Source organism: Biomphalaria glabrata, chromosome 12 (genome assembly GCF_947242115.1).
Source record: "Biomphalaria glabrata chromosome 12, xgBioGlab47.1, whole genome shotgun sequence".
NCBI lineage: Eukaryota > Metazoa > Mollusca > Gastropoda > Planorbidae > Biomphalaria > Biomphalaria glabrata.
Window position 1 is genome coordinate 10,477,130 of NC_074722.1, and position 21,860 is coordinate 10,498,989.

Consider the following 21,860-nt stretch of genomic DNA (forward strand, 5'->3'; position numbering starts at 1 on the left):
AGATTTCTATATCTGCTCAGCTAATAGGGACTTAAGTAAAGACCCATAGACCTAGATCTAGTGATCTATATTTTAAGACAGCATGGTATAATATTATAATAATATTAGATCTATGAGCTTCATTTTCATAAAATAAGAGCACACAAAATAACCGAGACGGTAACAAACTGAAGCTAAGGTGCGCAACTCTGAAAAAAAAAAACAACAACACAGTTATACACAGTGACAGTCCCAATCCATTTCTCACATAATAAAATCTACCACTCTGCCTCTGGTAGGCCTTATTTAGAATTGAGCGTTTCTAGTCTCGTAAACTAATACCATTTTTTGTATGTAGTACTAGTCAGAGTAGAATCCAGTAGTGTACTAGTCTAGAACTATATATAATATACTGATTTATACTACTAACGTCGTTAGTAACGTAACCGTTTTTATGATAATCTACTATCACTATCATTCACTCAGTGTCAGATTCAGATCTAGATCCTAGATCTAGAGTCCTGAGTCTAGAACTATATATAATATACTGATTTATACTACTAACGTCGTTAGTAACGTAACCGTTTTTATGATAATCTACTATCACTATCATTCACTCAGTGTCAGATTCAGATCTAGATCCTAGATCTAGAGTCCTAGACTAGATCTAGAATCTAGATAGTAGTAAGTTACTAAAGACTAAAGTTAAAGTAGATTGAAAATTCTATTCAGACTATTGTCACTATTCTACTCTACTATTTCTAGATCTAGAATAGTAGTGATAATGATAAAAGTAGTGAGTAATCAGTAACTGAGTAAGACATTATTATAATTATGTCATTGACTCATGATTATGATTATCATTACAATTACATATATAATATCTTATAATACAGACATTACTTCAAAAAAGAAGATGATTACGTCCTACGTGTCATGCATATTAACCAATGACTTAAATTCTGCCAAGTCACTGACTGGTTTCCTGGCTAGCTCAGGCAACCCATTCCATGCTCTAATAGCACTAGGGTAGGGAAGAAGGAGTATTTGTACAAATTTGTCCTAGCATATGATATATCAAATATATGGGATGAGGATTGTGCCTTTATCTTTGTGTCTTTCTGAGTATTTTATTAAATTTTGTTTTTGTATTTGAAGATTATGGTTCAGTGTTTTATGCATACCTGATGACAAAATAGCCAAGCTGCAACGTATACAGAACAACGCCGCTCGAATAGTCCTTAAAAAAACTAGACAAGATTCTGCTACTACGCTCTTGCGCACGCTCCATTGGCTTCCCGTGAAAGCGAGAATCGATTACAAGGTCGCCACACTTTGTCATCAGTGTATATATAACAATGAGATGCCCTTGTACCTTAGCGAACTGATTACTCCATATGTCCCCCAGAGAACCCTGCGCTCAATGGACTCAACGCTTTTAGTAGTGCCACGTTTCTCCCTCAAAAGCTACGGTCTGCGTGCTTTTTCAGTTCACGGACCAAAGGTTTGGAACTCACTCCCCATTGATCTCAGACAGACAACATGCTATACCACTTTTAAGAAGAACATTAAGACCTATCTGTTTAAAACATTTTTAGATTAACTGTCATTTTAGCTCTCATGTTTATGTTTGTAATGTTGTTACAGCGCCTTGAGCCTACATTTTGTTTGTTAACAGCGCTTTATAAATAAAATTATTATTATTATTATTAATTGCTACTTTACTTTTGAGTCTTCTGTCCTGTAGGCTTTCTAAATTTAGTGATTTTACTAAAGGTGTTACTCTAGTCAAATGTGAATATTCGTTTGTTATGAATCTCACTGCTCTATATAATTATTTATATAAATTATATGAACTACTAGAACTAGAATCGGTCTAGGTATAGAGTCTACGTCTACATCATCATCATGATAATCAAGAGGAACCCCCCCCCTCCCAAAAAAAAAAAAAGCTGAACAGTAGAATTAGGGTTTATTAAAAGATTAAGATATTTTTAAAAACAAGTCAAAAAATTAAAATGCTATTTAACTTTAGATAGGCCAATATTAGAATTATTATATATATATATACATCCTTTAGCCCTAGTCTGTTTGGGATCCCTCAACTCAAGAAAACATATAGAAACTAGAACAAATACATAATAGAGCAATGAGATTTATAACAAATGAATATTTAAATCTGATTAGAGTAACACCATTAGAAAATTCCCTTAACTTAGAAACACTTCAGGACAGAAGAATAAAAAATAAAGTAGCTATAATACTTAAAACACTAAACTATAACTTTCCAATAGAAAAACAAAACCTAATGAAACAGGCCTACTTAGACACAAGGTTAGAGGCACATTTTTTATTCCATACCCTATAACAAATTTGTACAAGTGCTCATTCTTCCATAATCATAATGCCATTAAAGAATGGGATGGGTTGCCTGAATCAGTCAGGAAAACCAACGATTTAGCAGAGTTTAAGTCATTGTTTAACATGGACAAGCATGACTAGTTTGGCACATTAAATGTGTAGGACATAATTATCTTCTTTTTTGAAGTAATGTCTGTAATATGAAAGATAAGATGATAGTCATAAAACGTAATAATATTATAGACCTAATCGTAATCTTAATTCATTATCCAGGCATAGGGCATGAGTATGGTATTTGTTATTACCATTTTACATTAAAAAAATATTTATAACTAGATATAATCTAGATCTATAGAAAACAAAATAGTAATATTAGTTCACATTAGTTTCACTCAAACAATTCAATACATGTGAAATGTTTAGATAGTGGAATTGTATTTAATGATATAATTGCCATGGGAAAATTTGTGTGTGTGTGTGTCTATTTCAACACTCTCAAGAATAATATGTTTTTATAATCATTTGTCTTGTATCTCATTTTTGATTGTATACCAGGATTTGGCTTTAGATCCAGATCTATGGTCTTTACATTGATCTGTGAAATCCATCCCTCACTGTTAACAGTTAAGCATAGAGTCTAATGACATCACATAAGCTTACTGTCAAATTTGTGAGACAAATTTCCTTATTATTATATAATCTAGTGTCAACAATAAAACATATAAATAATATAATGTCATGTCTGGGAATGCAAAGAAAAAAACTCTTAGATTTGGAGAAGCACTGAGTAACACTTGTAACAGATTTTTTGTTTTGTTTTGAGTAGCCTTGAATATGAACACCTGTTCTTAAAGTAGGTTGTCAAAACAACTTGGTTTCTTTCTTCTATGTTTGTATAAAAGTTATGTCCTGTCTTTAGATCAGAATAAAATAGAACTTAATTTGATTTCATATAAGCAACAAATGACAATAAAAAACCAACAAAGAGTTTTTCAGACTTCCAAAGACAAAAAGAGGACATTTAAATGCCTTTTTTTTGCCACATGTCTGGTATTATATCTATAATATAAAGTCCAAGTCCATATGTTTCTATTTTACTATGTTGCATCATTGTACTATATTAGATGTATCCTACATAACCCCGTCCCGAGACATGACGTTAAACTGCGCTCCTCTTTCCTTAGCACTTTTGGAGCTCAAAAGTGCCCTACTTCTTTTCTATCATTGTGTCTGCCTCCTCTTTTCCTAAGTCTGCCTTCATTGATCATCACACTGTCTCCTTAACTTTAAATTCTCACTACGTCCTAGACCAGTCCGTTTGCCGTGGACTGCGACGGGTAAGGGGGGATAAAGAGATCCTGGTGTTTGAGTGGTGGCTATCTGAGGATAAACCACAACAACACAATACTTTGGCTCCAAGTTCCCCTAGACCTGAGACCCAGATGGCCCGCTCTGGGTCAACCGGCTGGTCATGCCGAGCTACCAGCATAGGTCGTCAACCTATGCTGGAGGGCGGTGGCTGGAGGGTCAATCAGGGAGCAGCTGTATCGGACACATGTCCGATGTAGCAGCTGACTGAGTATAGCACCTGTGTAGCCCTGGCGGGCTCATTCTGGACATCCGAATGGCCCGTCCCCTTGTTGGACTCGATGGCGGGTGGGGAGCACAGGTGCCGAATTAACCAAAATATATATGGACAAAAAAACACACACAAAACTACTTGCCCCAGACCTATGTCTGGGCAAGAAACGACGAATTGACGATAAAAAAGAGGAGGTCCCAAAAAGCTGTGCCACCTGGCCATCATTTCTGGTGGTTAGATGCACAGAGGAGGGAAAAAGCCTGACCAAGTTGAGCCCTTTTATTATCTATAAGGGACTCAAGTCAGTAGTGGGAGAGCCCAAGAGTGTGTCTAAGCTACACAAAACAATGGAACTCCTTGTAGAAGTAGACAGCAAGACACACTCTGATGGGCTTTTAAGATGCAGAAGACTCTGTGATCTCCAAGTGGAAGTCATGCCACACAAGAGTCTGAACACCAGCAGAGGTGTAATCAGCTCTAGGGACCTACTGGAATGTTCCGAGAAGGAAATAGTGGAGGGCATTGAAGGAGTCACCCATGCCCGGCGCATTACCAGGCGCAGGGAGGGTGAGGAGGTCAAAACCGCCACTATTATCCTCATATTCGGAACTAGGACACCGCCAGAGTATGTGAAGGCAGGATACCTACGAGTTCCAGTGAGGCCCTACATACCTAACCCCATGAGGTGCTTCAAGTGCCAGGGTTATGGACACGGCGCGGCAGTCTGTAAGAGGAACACTGTGTGTGCCAGATGTGCTGGAGAGGGTCATGAGGACAAGGGCTGCACAGCCCAGTTCAAATGCCCAAACTGTCAAGCTGGCCACTCAGCCTACTCCAAGGACTGCCCTGTGTGGAAACAGGAGGTTGCCGTGCAGGAGTACAAGGCAAGAAACGGATGTACCTTTAGCCAGGCGAAATCGGCTGTACTGGCCCTACCCAAGGGCCAATTCGGCTTGACAAAGACCTACGCCCAGGCTGTTGCTAAGAAAGGAAGATCCATAGCCACACAGACGGACACATTGACCCCACCACCCCCTCCTCCTCCCCCAACTCAGAAGAAAACACCGCCAAAGAACACACCTCTGAAGAAACAAGAAAGCCCTGTTGTCATGCTAAAGAACAGGTTCTCTGTGCTCGCTGATGAGAGCATGGAGACTGAGCAGCATGTCAAAACCAATACTCCGGGAGAACCCGGAGACATCATGTCTGACACAGGTTCTCCTCAGAGAACCCAGCCAGACACCCCAACCTCTACTGAGTTAGAGGTTGACCAACTCCCTAAGGGGAGAAATCAAAGCGGAGAGGATGCCCGAGGTGAGAGAGGAGGAATAAACCTCAGCTCTAACCAGAGGGATCTCCCCTCTCCAGAGAGAAAGACTTCCCCCAAAAGGGGGTTGTCCTCCTCTCCATCCAAACCCAAGAATAAAAATACCAAGGTCACTGGAATAAAGGGAAACCCCTCCGGGGGCCTCCCAAGGCCAAATAGCTCCAAGTAGGTCATCTAGAATAAGCCATGGATTCCAGAATTGTACAGTGGAATTGTAGAGGCCTCAAGGCCAATTACGAGGAAATGCAGCTACTGATGGACTCTGAGACTCCTGTAGCTGTCTGCTTACAGGAAACATTTCTAAAAGATTGCATCAGCCTCCGAAGCTACCGTGCTTACACCAAGAATGTTGAGGATGCAGAGAGAGCATCAGGTGGAGTCTGTATCCTTGTGAAGGATAGCATCCCCCATGAGAGGGTAGAACTACAGACCACACTACAGGCCGTAGCAGCTAGGATAACCCTTCACAAGGTTATCACTTGCTGCAGCCTGTATCTACCACCAGGCGCTCCATTAAACCGAACAGACATGGGGGACCTATTGAAACAACTCCCCCGGCCTTATTTAATCCTTGGGGATTTCAATGCCCATAACACCATGTGGGGATCCAACAATACCGACACAAGAGGTCGTATGCTGGAGGATATCTTCCTCCAACATGATTTATGCATACTTAATGATGCATCACCGACCTACTTGCACCCAGGAACTGGATCATTCACATGCATTGACCTCACCGTATGCGTCCCCGGACTTCTGGACGATTTTAAATGGTCAGTTAGCAATGATCTACGGGAAAGTGATCACTTCCCAATCATCATTACTAACAATCTCCCTTCATTGGGACGACCTCAGCGGTGGAAACTGAATAAGGCCGATTGGGAACAATTCCAAAAAAGATGCTCTGAGGATATCACAGAAAATATCCTCCATGAACAGAACCCAGCTGATACCTTTGCTAGCAAGCTACTAAGTATAGCCAGGAAAGTTGTACCCCTAACCTCTGCAAATCCAAAACGGCCTAGCAAACCATGGTTTAATACAGCTTGCAAAAGTGCTATTGGTGATAGGAAAAAACGACTGGCTGCATTTATAAAGAATCCTTCCCAGGAAAACCTAAAGCTATTCAGGATAGCTAGAGCAAAGGCTAGACAAACCATACGGTCAGCCAAAAGGAATTCCTGGAGAAGTTTTGTCGGCAGTCTGGATGCCAAAACTTCTGCTAGAGCGGTTTGGAAGGCAGTAAGGCGAATCAAAGGGAAAGAATCAAATGCAATAGGGCATTTGAAAAACCAAGGACGAACTGTCACGTCCCCCAGAGAAATAGCTGACTGCCTTGCATCCTCAATAGCAGAAAAATCATCCACTGCACACTACACGCCAGAGTTCCAAAAAGTCAAAACCAGGGAGGAAAGACACCCCATTGATTTCAGGTCAGAGAACAATGAAGACTACAACAAACCGTTCTCGCTTGAGGAACTGAGGGAATCGCTGGACAAGTCACATGACACAGCGCCTGGAGAAGACGAAATCCATTACCAGTTCCTCAAGCACCTTCCCGAACCCTCATTGGCAGTCCTACTAGGGGTCTATAACTGTGTGTGGCAAACAGGCGCTTTCCCAAACAGCTGGAGGAAAGCCACAGTTATACCGATACCTAAACCGGGAAGAGACGGCTCTGACCCAGCTAACTATCGACCAATAGCACTAACAAGCTGCATCTGCAAAACCATGGAAAGAATGATTAACAGTAGGCTGGTCTGGTACCTGGAAAGGAATAAAGTGATCTCAAACTACCAGTGCGGATTCCGGCAGGGGCGGACAACAACTGACCACCTGGTAAGGCTGGAAGCTTATATTAGAAATGCATTACTGTTAGACACCTTATTTATATAGGTTAGTTATTTTAGTTATTTAGCGACGCACCATAGTAGACGCATATTGAACGGGACTAGTGACGTTTGGGATATGTTGGGTTAGAGACCGGAAAATCAGTTAGCGTTAGAATATTCCAGGGTAACGACGTGTTTAGTGACAGAGACTTCTACTGTGGCCTTTTATCATAATAAATATATATTAACTTGTTCGTCATCGTTGACTACATCTCTTCACCTGTTACAATCGATGTGCCAGTTCTTGTTTGTGTTGTTGGTCAACTACACGTAATACACCCGAACAATTACACCCAAACGATTGCAGAGTAATTGGTTGACTTCAAGACAGCCTGAACTAGCAACATCACAGTGGCGACCCCGAACCTCGAAGCCGGACCCCTGTTGAAGCCGAACATCGAACCGGACCTCGAAGCAGAACGTTTACTCAGGTGAGGGTCGTGCACTCGAAGATATAAGATTTCATCGGAGTACGGCTGAACACAGCAGTATCACAGAGTGACTTTGTTCTAGATCTACAAGCAGTCGTCGCCTGTTTGATCGCACGTTCAACGAGCCGTTAACTCAGGGTGACCTTCGTCAGGACCGTAATCATCGCAACGCCTGATCTTCATATGCTGAATCGACCTACAGCCAGAGAAACCGTTCATTCATAACGGGTGAGAGATCGTTAGTGAACCTGTTGGACATATTTTTTTCTTCGTCATAGGAGCCACATTGAGTATCAAGTTTTACCTCGTCAGTTTCGAGAAGGACAGTTTACCCGCTGTCAGAAGTATTGTGAGTACTACAAGTTTGGTAGCTAACTAAATCGAAATCGCTCTGTCGTCTTACCCTTGGAGAGATTCTTGTGGAGCAGTTTGCTCATTGAACCGGTTGCTTGCCACGTTTATAACGGTCACTGTGTTTAACCTTTGGAAGGTTAGTGAAGTAATCTTTATCAGTACTGAACATTGATATATCTAGTATTCGTCGGTCTAGACCATATCTAGACTTGTTGATATTGCAGTTGTGGAAACAGCTACATCCACTTAATCTCGTTGAAAACCGTTAGTCGTATAACGGAACGTCGTCGGAGGTGACCTTGGTCTCACCTAGTCTACATTGGACAGTTTGGTCTAGTGAAGCAGAGTACAACAGCAAACTTCGTCGTACTACCAGAGTAGCAGCAGAAGCAGTGAACTATTTTAGAGAACCGTTATTCGTCAGCCCAGATCAAGTCATCGTCGAGAAAGTCGTTATTCGTCAGCCCAGATCAAGTCATCGTCAAGAAAGCCGTTATTCGTCAGCCCAGATCAAGTCATCGTCAAGAAATTCGTTATTCGTCAGTCGTCCAGATCAAGTTGCCGTCAAGAGACTGTTATTTGTCAGTAGTCATCTACACAAGTCAAGTCATCGCCAGAAGAACCGTTAACCTATTCGTCAGTAACTGTGTACACAAAGTCGTCGGAACTACACATACGGTCATCAACAGTCGTCGAAGAAACTGGAACATTTTGCTGTGGCATATCAGGACATCTGTGGCATTACGTGGGATACTGGTAGCACCGGAGAACAGAGTCAGAACTGGAAGAGAGGCAGTGGAATTTGTTGTGATCTAACATATTCGGGAGTCCGAACAAAGGGATCTTTCTTATCAAAAGCTAAGTGCCATTTTTCTTATTAGTATATGTTTAGATTGCCCTTAGAAATAGATTTTGTCTAAATTTGGTACGTTAGCCTGAGTAAAATCAGGTGGTGCGCCTTAAAACCCGTCGGGGTAGAAGACGTAATTTAGATGAAAAGCTATATTATATATTTAGGATTGTAATTTGTTTTGTTTGTGTAAACGTCATATCCGTTGTTGCCTGGTTACTTCGTGACGTTATCATTGTGTGCCATATTGTCACATCCCAACCCATAGTGATAGTCTCATTTAATTATTTCATTTGTTTATATTATTTTAAATTATTTATTTTTATTAATTTAATTAGATCTGTATTTTTTTTTCACTTAATGATAGAAAGTGCGGGTAGGATTCTTTTACTGTGAATCAGACTAAAATAATTTTAGTTTGAGCGGTTAAAATCAAATATGATTTTGCCATGAGAATAATGCCGAAACTGGCTATGTAGTCAAACACTATCGTCTGGCTAAATTTAGATCTGCAAATTGTTGTACATCTCTTTGGTACAATTTAATCATCTAGACTCTACTTTGAAATATTATTAAGTTGAAGATGAATGAAGGTAGTACATTCTAGATATATATATCTTGTTGAAGATATATTTGACACTGTATACACATATTTGTTTCGTATGGTTAAATAGAACCATAATCTACTCTAGATCTAGACTCTAGACAGTCCTTGAATTTACTCTAAGACACTTCACTGTGACTTCAGTCATACCAGATTTTAAAATTGATCATAGTTATTCATACTAGATCTAAAAGTCATAGTGCTCTTGATAACTATAGATCTAAATAGTATTATTATACATACTATAATATACTAGATTTAAATTTGTGTGTAATACTGGACCTAATATACAGATTTGAATATAACCATAATAACTCAGACTAGATTTACACATTTACTAAATCTATAGATAGAGACATAACACTTAAAACTGGTATAAAAGTGTGTAAAAACTTTTAAAGTATAGCCATAACCAATATAGGCTAAGGAAAAATATATATAAAATATAAAACACAATGGCTACATCATCATATGTGGACCTTAAGGAGGTTAAGGAAACAGCTATGCAGGATGGAAAGGCCATGGAGTTAAAAGGAAAAGACTTAGCCGCTTATGTACAGCAAGTTGTGAGGGAAGAAATGGAACGTCAAGATAAAATAAGAAGGGAAAAAGAAGAGATAGAAAGACAAGAAGAACATCAAAGACAAGAGATAGAGAGGCAAGAAAGGATCAGAAAGGAAGAATATGAAAAGCAAAAAGAAGACCAAGAAAGGCAGAGAGAGCATGAAGCTAAAATGGAGAAGATGAGATTGGACGCAGCACAAGCCAGAGCCCAAACTGAACAAAGAAATAACACAAATAACTCAAATAATTATACCACTCAAAGAGACAACCCTAATTCACAGACATGGCTAAAGAGAAAGATACAAAGTTTTGATGAACAGAAGGATGACATTGGTGATTTCCTGAAAAGATATGAGGCAAAAATGTCTACATTTAATATGCCTGAAGAAGAATGGTCTGAAATACTGATAGACTTTGTTCATGGTCAAGCTCTAACAATATGCCAAAATCATGACCATCATATTGATGATAGCTATCAGGTTTTAAAAAGAGAGTTATTAAATGCATATGGTCATAATGCTACAACTTTTAGAAAGAAATACTTTGACAATATACCATCATTAGGAATAGAACCCCAAACTACCATTAATATGGAAAAGGATTTTTTCAATAAGTGGGTAAAATTAGAAAAAGTGAATAACTCTTATGAAGGATTAAAAAATTTTATTCTAGTGGACAACTTTGTAAATAAATGTGATCCTCAGTTACAATCTTTTATTAGAGAAAGAAACCCAAAAACTATAGATGAAATAACAGAAATAATGAGAGTATACAAAAATGCCTATCCAAATAAACCATTTTCTGATAGGGATAAGAGCAAAGTAGATTTAATAGGATACACCAAAGAAAATGTTGATAGAAGTAGAAATAGAAACAGATCAAATAGTGGAAATAGAAAATATAGTGAAATAACCTGTTTTAAATGTCAAGGAAAAGGTCATATAGCAGCTAACTGTAGAAGAGGGAATAGTAGGTCTGGAAGTAGAAATAGATACAATGAACAAAATAACAGTAGATATAGGAGTAGAGATAGGAATGACAGGGAAAATTACAGAAATAGGAGTTACAGTAGGGAATACAAAAATAAAGGTACAGATAGGGTATATTTCATGGAAGGAAATAGGAACAATTTTGCAGTGTACCCAGGGTTTGTAGATAGAATTCCAGTGGAATTAATCAGAGATTCAGGTTGTAACACTTTGGCAGTAAAAACTAAATTTGTCAAACCTCATTGGTATAAAGGGTTTACTAAGAAAGTAGAATTAGCAGATGGCACTGTAAGGGAATTTAAAGCTATAAGGGTGTACATTGAAACTCCATTTTTCACTGGTTATTGTGATGGCATTGCAATACCAGAAATGAGATATGATATGTTAGTAGGAAACATAAAAGGAGTTAAAGAATGTTCAAGAAAAGAATTAGAAGACTGGCAAAACAAATACAAAAACATAAGACAAAATCATGGAAACATAGAAACACAAAATATAACAAGTATGGTAATAACAAGATCAATGGATAAAAAAGATGAGAAACAGGAAAATACAATAAATGTAATAAGTAATGATAAAGAAAAAGAAACCAGTAATGTAATACAAATAGAAAATACAGATGTTAAGGAAAGAGAGATAGAAAATGAAACACAAAATAGTCTTGAAACACAAATATCTCAAAGTGAAAAAGAAACAACACCCAAATTTGCATTAGAACAAATGAATGACAATATTATTGGGAAAATTTATTCAAGAATATCAGATAAAAACAATAATAACCCAATGGAGAAATTTTGTATAGAGAATAAAATATTATTTAGACAAACAAGTAAGGATAACAAGAAAATAAAACAACTTGTCTTACCACAGAAATATTGGAAGGATGTTTTAATCATGACACATGATAATAATTTAGCAGCACATAGGGGAGTAAAGAAATGTTATAGGAATTTGTCAAAACAAGTATTTTGGCCCAAAATGAAAGCAACAATCAACAAATACATAAACTCATGTGACATATGTCAAAAGAGATCTAACAAAAGCCTAGTGAATAAAGCACCTATTCAAGAAATGGATGAACCTACAGCACCATTTCAGAAAGTATCTATTGATTTAATAGGTCCTTTAATTCAAACTGAAAATAATAACAAATACATTTTAACAGTAATAGACATGTTTAGTAGATATCCAGAGGCAATCCCATTATCAAATACAAGTGCAGAAAATATCATTAATGCCATAACTCAAAAAGTAATTACAAGACATGGTATACCTAAAATTATATTGAGTGATCAGGGATCTCAGTTTAAGTCAGAACAATTTAAGAAATGGACTAAACAATACAATATACAACACATATACTCTTCGGTTTACCACCCGGAGAGTAACGGTTTATGTGAACGATATGGTGGATCATTAAAAAGATCACTAACAAAAATAATTCAGAATAATCAGAACAAGTGGGATCATTACATTAACTATGTACTATTTGCTCATAGAAACAACATCCATGAAGCAACACAATTTTCACCATATGAAATAATACATGGAAGAAAACCCAGAGATGAATTAGATGTTTTTAAAGAAAATCTAATAGGCAATGAGAATAAATTAAATAATGACAGTGAAACAACAATCACAACAGAATTGAAAGAAATATGGACTCAAGCATATAACAACAATAAGAAGTACAAACAAAGTGCTCATGAGAATATAAATAAGAAAAGACAATTGATAACACTAGAAGTAGGAAACAATGTATTAATATTGATAAATGACCTGAAAAATAAAATTGGTAAACAATGGAAAGGTCCATTTAAGGTGATAAAACAAATTAGTGATGTGAATTATCAAATTGAAATAAATGGGAAAATTAAAACATATCACATAAATAATTTGAAACTGTATCATGATAGAGAAGATGAGTTGATACAAAACATTCAGGAGGAAATAGAAAATAAATTTTCAGAAAGAGAAGAATGCTTGATGATAATAACAAATGAAAATCATAATGAAAATGATATTAAGGAAATACCTGTAATAGAAACAAAAGAGAATCAAACTTGGCAAAAGATTAATCTTAATAATCTAACTCAGAAGAGAACATCTAGTAGCTGTATTCTTCGATATAGAAAAGGCCTATGACACAACCTGGAAACATGGCATTCTACGTGACCTGGCGCTTATGGGGCTTAAGGGACACCTCCCCCGTTTTGTGGAGGAATTCCTGAAAAATCGAAAATTTCAGGTCCGAGTGGGCAACTCCGCTTCTGACACTCATGACCAGGAAATGGGTGTACCCCAGGGCAGCATTCTGTCAGTCACCCTGTTCAACATTAAAATAAATAGCATCATAAATGCGCTGTCCCCTGGCATAGAGTGCTCTTTGTATGTTGATGACTTTGTCATTCTTACTTATGGGAAAAACATGAACACCTTAGAAAGGAAATTACAGTTATGTTTAAACAAAATTCAGGGTTGGGCAAACTATAATGGTTTCAAATTCTCTGACTCCAAAACAGTTAGTATGCATTTTTGTAATCTAAGGGGGCTCCACCCAGACCCTGAACTATTTATACACAAAAAGAAGATCCCTGTCGTGAAAACTACAAAATTTTTAGGCCTCACCTTAGATTCCAAATTTAATTTTCTCCCCCACATTAAGGAACTTAAGAAGAAATGCCAAAAGTCATTAAACATACTAAGAGTACTCAGCCATACGGACTGGGGAGCTGACAGAGATACCTTGCTGCTGCTCTATCGGAGTCTAAGCTAGACTACGGATCCATAATATATGGAGCAGCAAGGAAGTCGTACCTAAAAATACTGGAACCAATACAAAATGCTGCCCTGCGTCTCTGTCTCGGCGCGTTTCGTACATCACCTATCCCAAGTCTCCATGTGGAGGCTGGAGAACTCCCCATGGATATAAGAATGAAAAAGCTTGCAATGCAGTATATAGTCAAGCTAAAATCCAACCCCACGAACCCTGCTTTTGACTCCATATTTAACCCCACAGAGGTAGAATTATACAATCGAAGGCCTAACGTCATACAGCCGTTGGGCCTTCGAATGAGAGAACCCATCCAAAATTTAACCCCACCCATTGACCAAATCTCTAAAATAGAAACCCCTCAGAATCCTCCTTGGCTAATGAATAAACCTAAATTAAATTAAAAAGAAAAAAGAAAATACAGACCCAAGCATACTACAAGTCCACTTTAGGGAACTGCAGGAGAGCTACGGAGATTGTGGCACCATCTACACAGACGGATCCAAAATGGAGGGAAAGGTCGCGTGTGCCTGCTCCTTTCGGAACAAAACAATCTCCCGTAGACTCCCCGATGGCTGCTCCATCTTTACGGCCGAATTGCACGCAATATTGCTTGCACTTATGGCCGTAAAAGCATCAGAAAGGAGTAAATTTATAATCTGCTCCGACTCCAAATCTGCATTGCAAGCTTTGGGGCGGATGAAGACTGACATCCCATTGGTACATAAGAGCCTGAAGCTGTTGGACCTAATAACAGCCGACCGTAGGGATGTCACCTTCATCTGGGTCCCCTCCCATGTTGGCATTGAGGGAAACGAAGCCGCAGACAGAGAAGCAAAGAGAGCCCTAAATCATGCGGCTTTATTCGGGAAATGGGGCTATCTACGAAGATCTGATTTCTGAATTTGTGAACATGCACTATTTACATTAGATTTTTACCAAATATTTAAATTTTTACTACCTTTACTATTTTAACTGTGAATAGACCTTAATTTTAATTATATTACTGTATAGAATCTGGCCCTTGTTGTTTAGAGAGAGAGTAGTCCTTAAGGGACTGCAGGCACGACATGGCCTAAATTGTGCCGATGTGCCTCAAATCAACAAATCAAATCAAATCCTACATAACCAGCCATCCAGCTAACCCAACAATACATGATCTAGAAGTCTGTCAAAAGGCAGCTGCTTGCTTGAGCAACTTGGAAGGCATTGATGGATATGGTGCTTCCCAAATAGATAAAAAATTTCACATTTGCTAATTTCTGGCCATCTAAAATATTTACTGCACCATGGTTATTGTATTAGAAATAGCATGTGGATTGTGCAATGAACATGGTTTAAAGAGTCAAGATTTGTGCTGTGTTATAGGGATAGCTTATATATATAAGCTATCCCGACAAGACCAACGTCTAATCTTTCGACTCAGGACCGGACACAACAGAATGCGACAACACATGTTCCGGAAGCTCAAAATTGGAACCAGTGAAATCTGCCCATGTGGAGTATCACCAGAAAATGCCGACCACGTCCTCCAAAACTGCTCTCTCTACCAAGAGGCCTGTATAAGACATTGGCCCCAAATCACCCCAATAGAAAGAAAACTATATGGAGAGCTCCCTGATTTGGAAACCACTGCGCAGTTCATCTCATGTATTGGTCTAGTCATATGAACACTCCAACATAACAATGAGAACGATGAAGAAGAAGAAGAAGTGCTGTGTTAGCCTTATTCTTTTGTGCCTTACCAGCTGTATCCTATGGTAGCACTGGAGCTGGTTTGGGGTGTGTTATGGAGTGTGTGTTTGTGTTTCTATGGTGACGGTGGTAAGAGGTTAACTATGCAGTGTGAATGATGCAAGATAAGCAGCATTGTCGTCAGCAGTCTTGGGTATGACAGACGACTCTAGATAGTCAGAGTGATTAGACGTGTTTTTGTGGTGAGTTAGATTTTGTTCAGAATACCATTTTATATTATTGTTATAAACCTGGTGGTGGCACATATGGGGGTAGTGGTGTGTGTGTGTAGTCAGCCGACGCAAATCGCCCCAGGCCAGCGCTAGACAAGCGGTCAACCGTGAGGAGTTACGACGGTCAGCCGAGACGAGTGTCAACATGACGGTTCGAGAGGGATCGGCGTCGTGAACAGAGCTCAGGAGCGTCACGAGGGATGTAGTCATCTGACCACCCAGAATGGTCGAGCGACGTTCTGTCCGGTTCTAGAAGGCCAGCAGGGACCCTATATAAAGAGCGGAGGTATCAGAGACGAGGAGTGACAACTTCCCGATCTACAGTTCGTTACGACGGCTCAGTACAAGTCCGAGACGAGACAGAGAGACCAGTGCAAGAGTCGATACGGCGGTACGGCTATTAACGGAGAGATATTTGTACAGTCTTGTGTTACGTGCTGCCAATTGTACAATATTGGCTGTTATTTATTGACATTAATTAAATTATTACGTTATTTGAAGCCCTGAGTTGTCAAGTTCTTTCAGTTGGTGGTTTCAGGTGTTGCAATTTACAGAGAGCCTGGATAGGGAGATTCGTAACATTATTACTAAAGTCTACTACTACATTCATCCCCCCAGGAGCTTTGTCTTGGAGGTAAAAATCTTCGTTCTGAAGGAAAATACGAAACATACCCATCCATCCATCCCATTGGCTCTGGCCTTCTTCAACACATCCATTCAGATCTCTCCTGGGCCTTTCGTCTCCACGCCCTAACCCCAAGCTGTTGTAGATCTGCATCCACATCATCAATCCATCGCATTCGGATTCTGCCTTTGGATCCCCTGCCTTTTTATTTTTGCCTGTTTACAATTTTCGCTCCTCTGTTATCTGACATTCTTTGAAGGTGACCTGCCCAACGTAGTCTGTTCTTTTTTTTTTATTTCAGTCGCTATTGGTGGGTCTTCGTACAATTGATATAGACCTAGGGGGTTAGGGGTGATACACTTAACGGCATTTCTTAAGTAGATCCAGTGCTTTTTTGTTTTGTAAAGAAATAGGTGCCGGTACTCAGTGATGGATTGCCTAACTTTTAACTACTAATAAATTAATAAACGTTAAAATACAAGAAAATTAATATTTTTTTCCCTACATTGAAAAAGGTGCCGCACCTGTGCGTACCGTCACACACACACAAAAAAAAAAAAGCAATGATCAATCAGGTGTTTAATGGCATTACGCCTTAGGGCCCAGTTTCTTGCCAGAACATTATGGAGGATTAGTTCTTCCTGCTCTGTTCTCAGGTGTTAAAGGGGAACCGCAATAGTCTCTGCAATTGTGGAATCTTCAAACACGAAGAGCTCCCGGTCCACACGCCTTCGGTGCTGATTCCCTGCTGGACTTTTCGACCAGGTGGTAAAGGGGTGAAGAGGTTCCGTTCCACGCCTGGCCGTTGGATAGAATCCTTTCTAACGGTCAACTGGATAATGGCGCCTTCACAAGTATAAGAACAAGGACAATCGAACGACCAACGGCAGGCTTGCATGCATACGTTAGTACGTACGTTTTATAACAATAATGCCTACAGGTACGCGTTAGAGACGGCAAGCTCATGAGCGTTATGGAATGGTATATACTATATAGGCTAGATCTATAGCCTAAACCAATGTTTCCCAAACTGTGTTCGGCGGAACCGTAGTGGAATAGGTGTTCCACGAACTACTGGAATATTTAACTAGTAGGTCACCACGTGAGCTCTAAAAAAAAATAATAAATAAGCAAAGTGTTCCGCTAAATACTCAGAATGTTCGAAGTGTTCCGTTAGAAAAAGTTTGGGAACCACTGGACAAAACTTTCGAATGACGCTGTCCGGCAAATAACACGTGCTCAGGGCCCGGCGCGCTACCAAGATCGTCTTTGGTGGTGGTTGCGGGACTTCATTCTTCCTATAATCATACCACCAAGAACCACGCGAAGAACGGTTTTGTACATTTGACCAAGGAGGTGACGCACTTTTCTTTCCCAGCGAGTCATCGGAATCAGGTAGAGACATTTTGTTTTCCTTCTTGTTACAATTGGCTGCATCGATCTCAGACAGTTGCTGTAGGCCTACACGAGGATAGGCCTACTGGAATGGAAAGTTCTTTCTTTAGTTTGGATACCTTCAATTTGTCTAGACCTATATTTATGCGTCAAAGATGGGCTAAAAGTGCCCGTATCTCGTTTGACTCCGTTTGAATACCTTGTGTTCTACATGTTGTCTATATGTAAATGTAATATAGGTCTAATCTTGGCCATGACCTACATTCATTGACCACTTGGGCACTACAACAAACCACCGGCCTAGATATGGTACGTTGGCCTTTTATCTCCAATCCTCTGACCATCCAGTGAACAAAAATCGGCAGAATCAACTGGCTGTATATAAACACTTCTAAGTAGCTAATACTTAAGGCTAAAGATTGTAGGGTAGGTGTGTTGGCATTTTATGGTAATTGTTTGATTTTGTGGGCTAGAATAACTTATATGAGTGTAAAGAAATAGATATAGGCGCTGATTTAAAAGAACGCAGGACTGTGTTACCAGAGATTAAATAGTTATATATTGAATTCTACGGTTATACGTTAATTTCACGAGTTCTCTATTATTGCCGAAGCGGTACTTGTCAGATTTACGTCACATACATGGCTCGACCGGCGAGTTTTCATAGTGGAAAATCCGCCAAATAATTTTGCGGCTGCAAATCTAAGTTTTAGAAGTATAGGCCCCTATTTTAGCCAGAGTTTTGTTTTGTATCCTTTTTTGTTTGTTTCGTTTATAGATCTATATATAAAATTGAAATAACAATCCATGGCAATTGAAATTGGTTCAGACATTTTCCTCATCAACTATTGAACAAAGTGAACCCAACACTTTTGAACATAGATTGGACAGGCGTGTCAAGTGCGAGACGGTAGATATCTGTAGATACCTTCCATCCATATCACTATATTATAAATAGATCAAGATATATATTTTATGTTGACAATCTTGGCTGTATGTTGGCTGATTTGTGTTGTTTATTTCAATAGTCTATAAGATGTTTTGCATATGGTAGGCCTATATTTGTTGATGGTTAAATTAAAAAAGAAAAAAAATGTTAAAGCTTCTTCTGTCATCGGATAGCTAGATAACAGATAGATGCAAGTTTAAGCTCACTTAAGTGTAGAAGCAATATGAACATTTAGGAGCAAAATAAACTTTTAGTTTAGGAACAAGATGAACATTCAGTGTAGAAGCAAGATAACATTTAGTGTAGGAGCAATATGAACATTTAGTGTTGAAGCCAGCTGAACATTTATTGTAGAAGCAAGATGAACATTTAGTGTAGAAGGCAGATGATGAACATTTAGTGTAGAAGCAAGATGAACAATACAGCCCCATTTAAAAAAACCCAACAAATTGTGCAGATTAATTTATTCTCAACATTGTCTTATGATATTTTGTTTAGAAATGAACTCAGCAAGAATGTAGACTTACCTGCTCATGTATATATTCTGTCTGTATCAAAAGCTATTTTGTTTAGCAAAATTCAATAAAGCAATTCTTAAATGTATTTCTGTATTCTCTTCAATTCTATCTCCAGAAAATGAAGAGCTTGTTTGGTATAATGGTAAATGTCCTTGTATTACTGTCTGGGCTTGCTACCATCATCATATCATCTAAAGTCAAATCTGTACTTTACTTTGTGCCTAAATATCAGACTGCACAAACAGAAGTTTTTCCATTTCAAAATACCAGCTTGCCATGGAATGTCAGAGTAGATGACCTTGTGTCGAGGCTAACACTGGAAGAAATTCAGCTTCAAATGGCCCGCGGAGGTGCTGGAGAATATGGCGGACCTGCACCAGCTATACCAAGACTTGGTGAGATGTCATCATACTTAATACTTGAGTTTATTTCTATAAACTTAATTGTGTTGTTTGCCTGCACCAGCTCTACCAAGACTGGGTGAGACTCAGTCATGCTAAATAAATGAAATATTTCTGTAGGCCATTTTATGCTGCCTGTCTGTTCATCTGTCTCTCCCATTGATGTTTAAAAAAAAGAGTATTAAAAAAATCTGATTTGCCCACTTTCACCATGCTTGACAATGTAAAGTGTCAGCTACTAGGGTCTTTTGAAAGTGTGTCGTAAATTAGTTTATATTTAATTTTGCAATTTATTTTGTATACACTTTTAATGAATTCTTAGAACAATACTAACTAAAGGATTACAGAGTTCATAAAATGTTGACTGTACCTTTGCTTGTTTAAAGGATTACAGAGTTCATAAAATGTTGACTGTACCTTTGCTTGTTTAAAGGATTACAGAGTTCATAAAATGTTGACTGTACCTTTGCTTGTTTAAAGGATTACAGAGTTCATAAAATGTTGACTGTACCATTGCTTGTTTGGATTGTAGAACCAAATGCTTTATTTCCCTCATAAATTAAAGCAATAAAGAAACAGCAAGAACAACCTGTGAGTTTGTATGTAATCATTTCATCACTTTTGTTTCATTATGTAATGAAAAGGCTTCCAATAAACAAAATGTTGGCATTCTTTCTGTTTTTGTTTCCTCAGGTATTGGTCCCTACAACTGGGATACTGAATGTTTGCGTGGTGATGTTGAAACGGCTGAAAATGCCACAGCATTCCCTCAAGCTATTGGCTTAGCTGCAACATTTAGGTGATCTTTTTATTTTAGGCTAAACGTCATTTGAAGCTTTAATATAAAATGTAATACACAATTATTTAAAAAAAAAATACATTTTAATAAAACTGTTATGAAACTTTGCTATAAAACAGAAGCTGTTGGCTCTTTAAAGTAAAATTTGTATTTTTTGTACAGTCAAACCTTGTGATATATATTACTTTCTTGTTCTGTCTTTAAAGACTTGAGGACTTGTAAGTGAATAAATTCCCCCTTGATACCTTGTAGTTCATTAGACAGGGGTTGTAGTACTCTCTTGCATGTATCTATCACCAATTGTTGAGGAAGTTCTTATATAGCTAGCACAGCTATCAACTATCTCAAACTTTTCACAACAAATGTCAGGCAACCATTATGGAACCTGAGGCACTTCCAATTAAAATTGAACATTTCTGCCTCTGACTAAATATGAACTCAATCTTCATTTTGAGAGACAAGCATTTTATTTTAGACCTCCATAGATATTAAAAGATATCTACAATTTCATTTATTAATAATTATGAGCTGGGAACATCATCAAACTAGTCAAGATAGTTTGAAAGTAGTATTACTGTAATTGACTAAACTTGATTGTTTTTCAGTCCTGAGCTTCTGTATGATGTAGCTACAGCTGCTGGCCGAGAGGTTAGAGGGAAACATAATGATTATGTCAGGAGAGGAATTTATGGAAGCCACACGGGAGCCAGCTGTTTCAGTCCAGTCATCAACATTGCCAGAGATGGACGTTGGGGTAGGCTACAGGTATATACTTGTGATAATTTTAATACATTGTCCAGTTCCTGCCAACTATTTACAACAATCATCACATTATTCTTAATTATTTAAAATGATTTAACCAAAAGAAAAACATAAATAATTGTCAAATATTTAAGGTTATATTCTGCTTTACTTTTGAAGTTTAGGAATCCAGAAAAATAAAGTAAACAATTTACATATCAGCATGTCTTTGGCTGTTATGCACATAAATTTCATTTCTTTTATTTGTTTATTGTGTTTCACTTAAGTTATCTCTGTCTTGATTATGCAGGAAACTTATGGTGAAGATCCATATATGAGTGGCAAACTTGCAGAGAGTTTTATTCAAGGTTTACAAGGTAAATGCATGACGTTATAAATTAACAATAACCACCTTCTACTGTAACTAATTCAGTGCTCACCCATGCAGACTGAAAGGTGATGCTTTATTCTTGGAGTTAATGTTCATGATTCGAGAATATACCATTCATTTCTCTTGAAGTATATTCCCCCTTGTTGATACTTGGTTGTTGGTTTTGTAGCTAGTGCAACTAAACTGGTGTAGGTGTCTTAATGTAAAACTTGAAATAAACTTGAACAGACTTCTTGTTTAAACTTTTATTAACAAATATACACAGATAGATGTAGAAAGTCAAAAAGGATCATCTAAACAAGTACAACCGAGACCATTTGTTATATAAGGCCTCACCACTGACCTGCGATGTCACAACCTGTGGGCTG

General features: G+C 38.3%; 1 protein-coding gene across 5 annotated transcripts in view; it reads left to right on the forward strand.

The window, feature by feature from the left end:
* The first annotated feature begins 217 nt into the window (after positions 1 to 217).
* The window catches only part of LOC106070259 (xylan 1,4-beta-xylosidase-like), a 32,757-nt gene continuing 11,114 nt past the window's right edge, over positions 218 to 21,860 (forward strand). The window contains exons 1-5 of one of the 5 annotated variants that reach the window (XM_056006947.1): positions 218 to 274; positions 19,276 to 19,555; positions 20,255 to 20,360; positions 20,966 to 21,125; positions 21,412 to 21,478. In XM_056006947.1, coding sequence (XP_055862922.1) covers positions 19,279 to 19,555; positions 20,255 to 20,360; positions 20,966 to 21,125; positions 21,412 to 21,478 — 610 coding nt within the window. In that variant the 5' untranslated portion in view covers positions 218 to 274; positions 19,276 to 19,278. The other 4 variants (XM_056006948.1, XM_056006946.1, XM_056006945.1 and 1 more) reach the window with 4 other exon arrangements.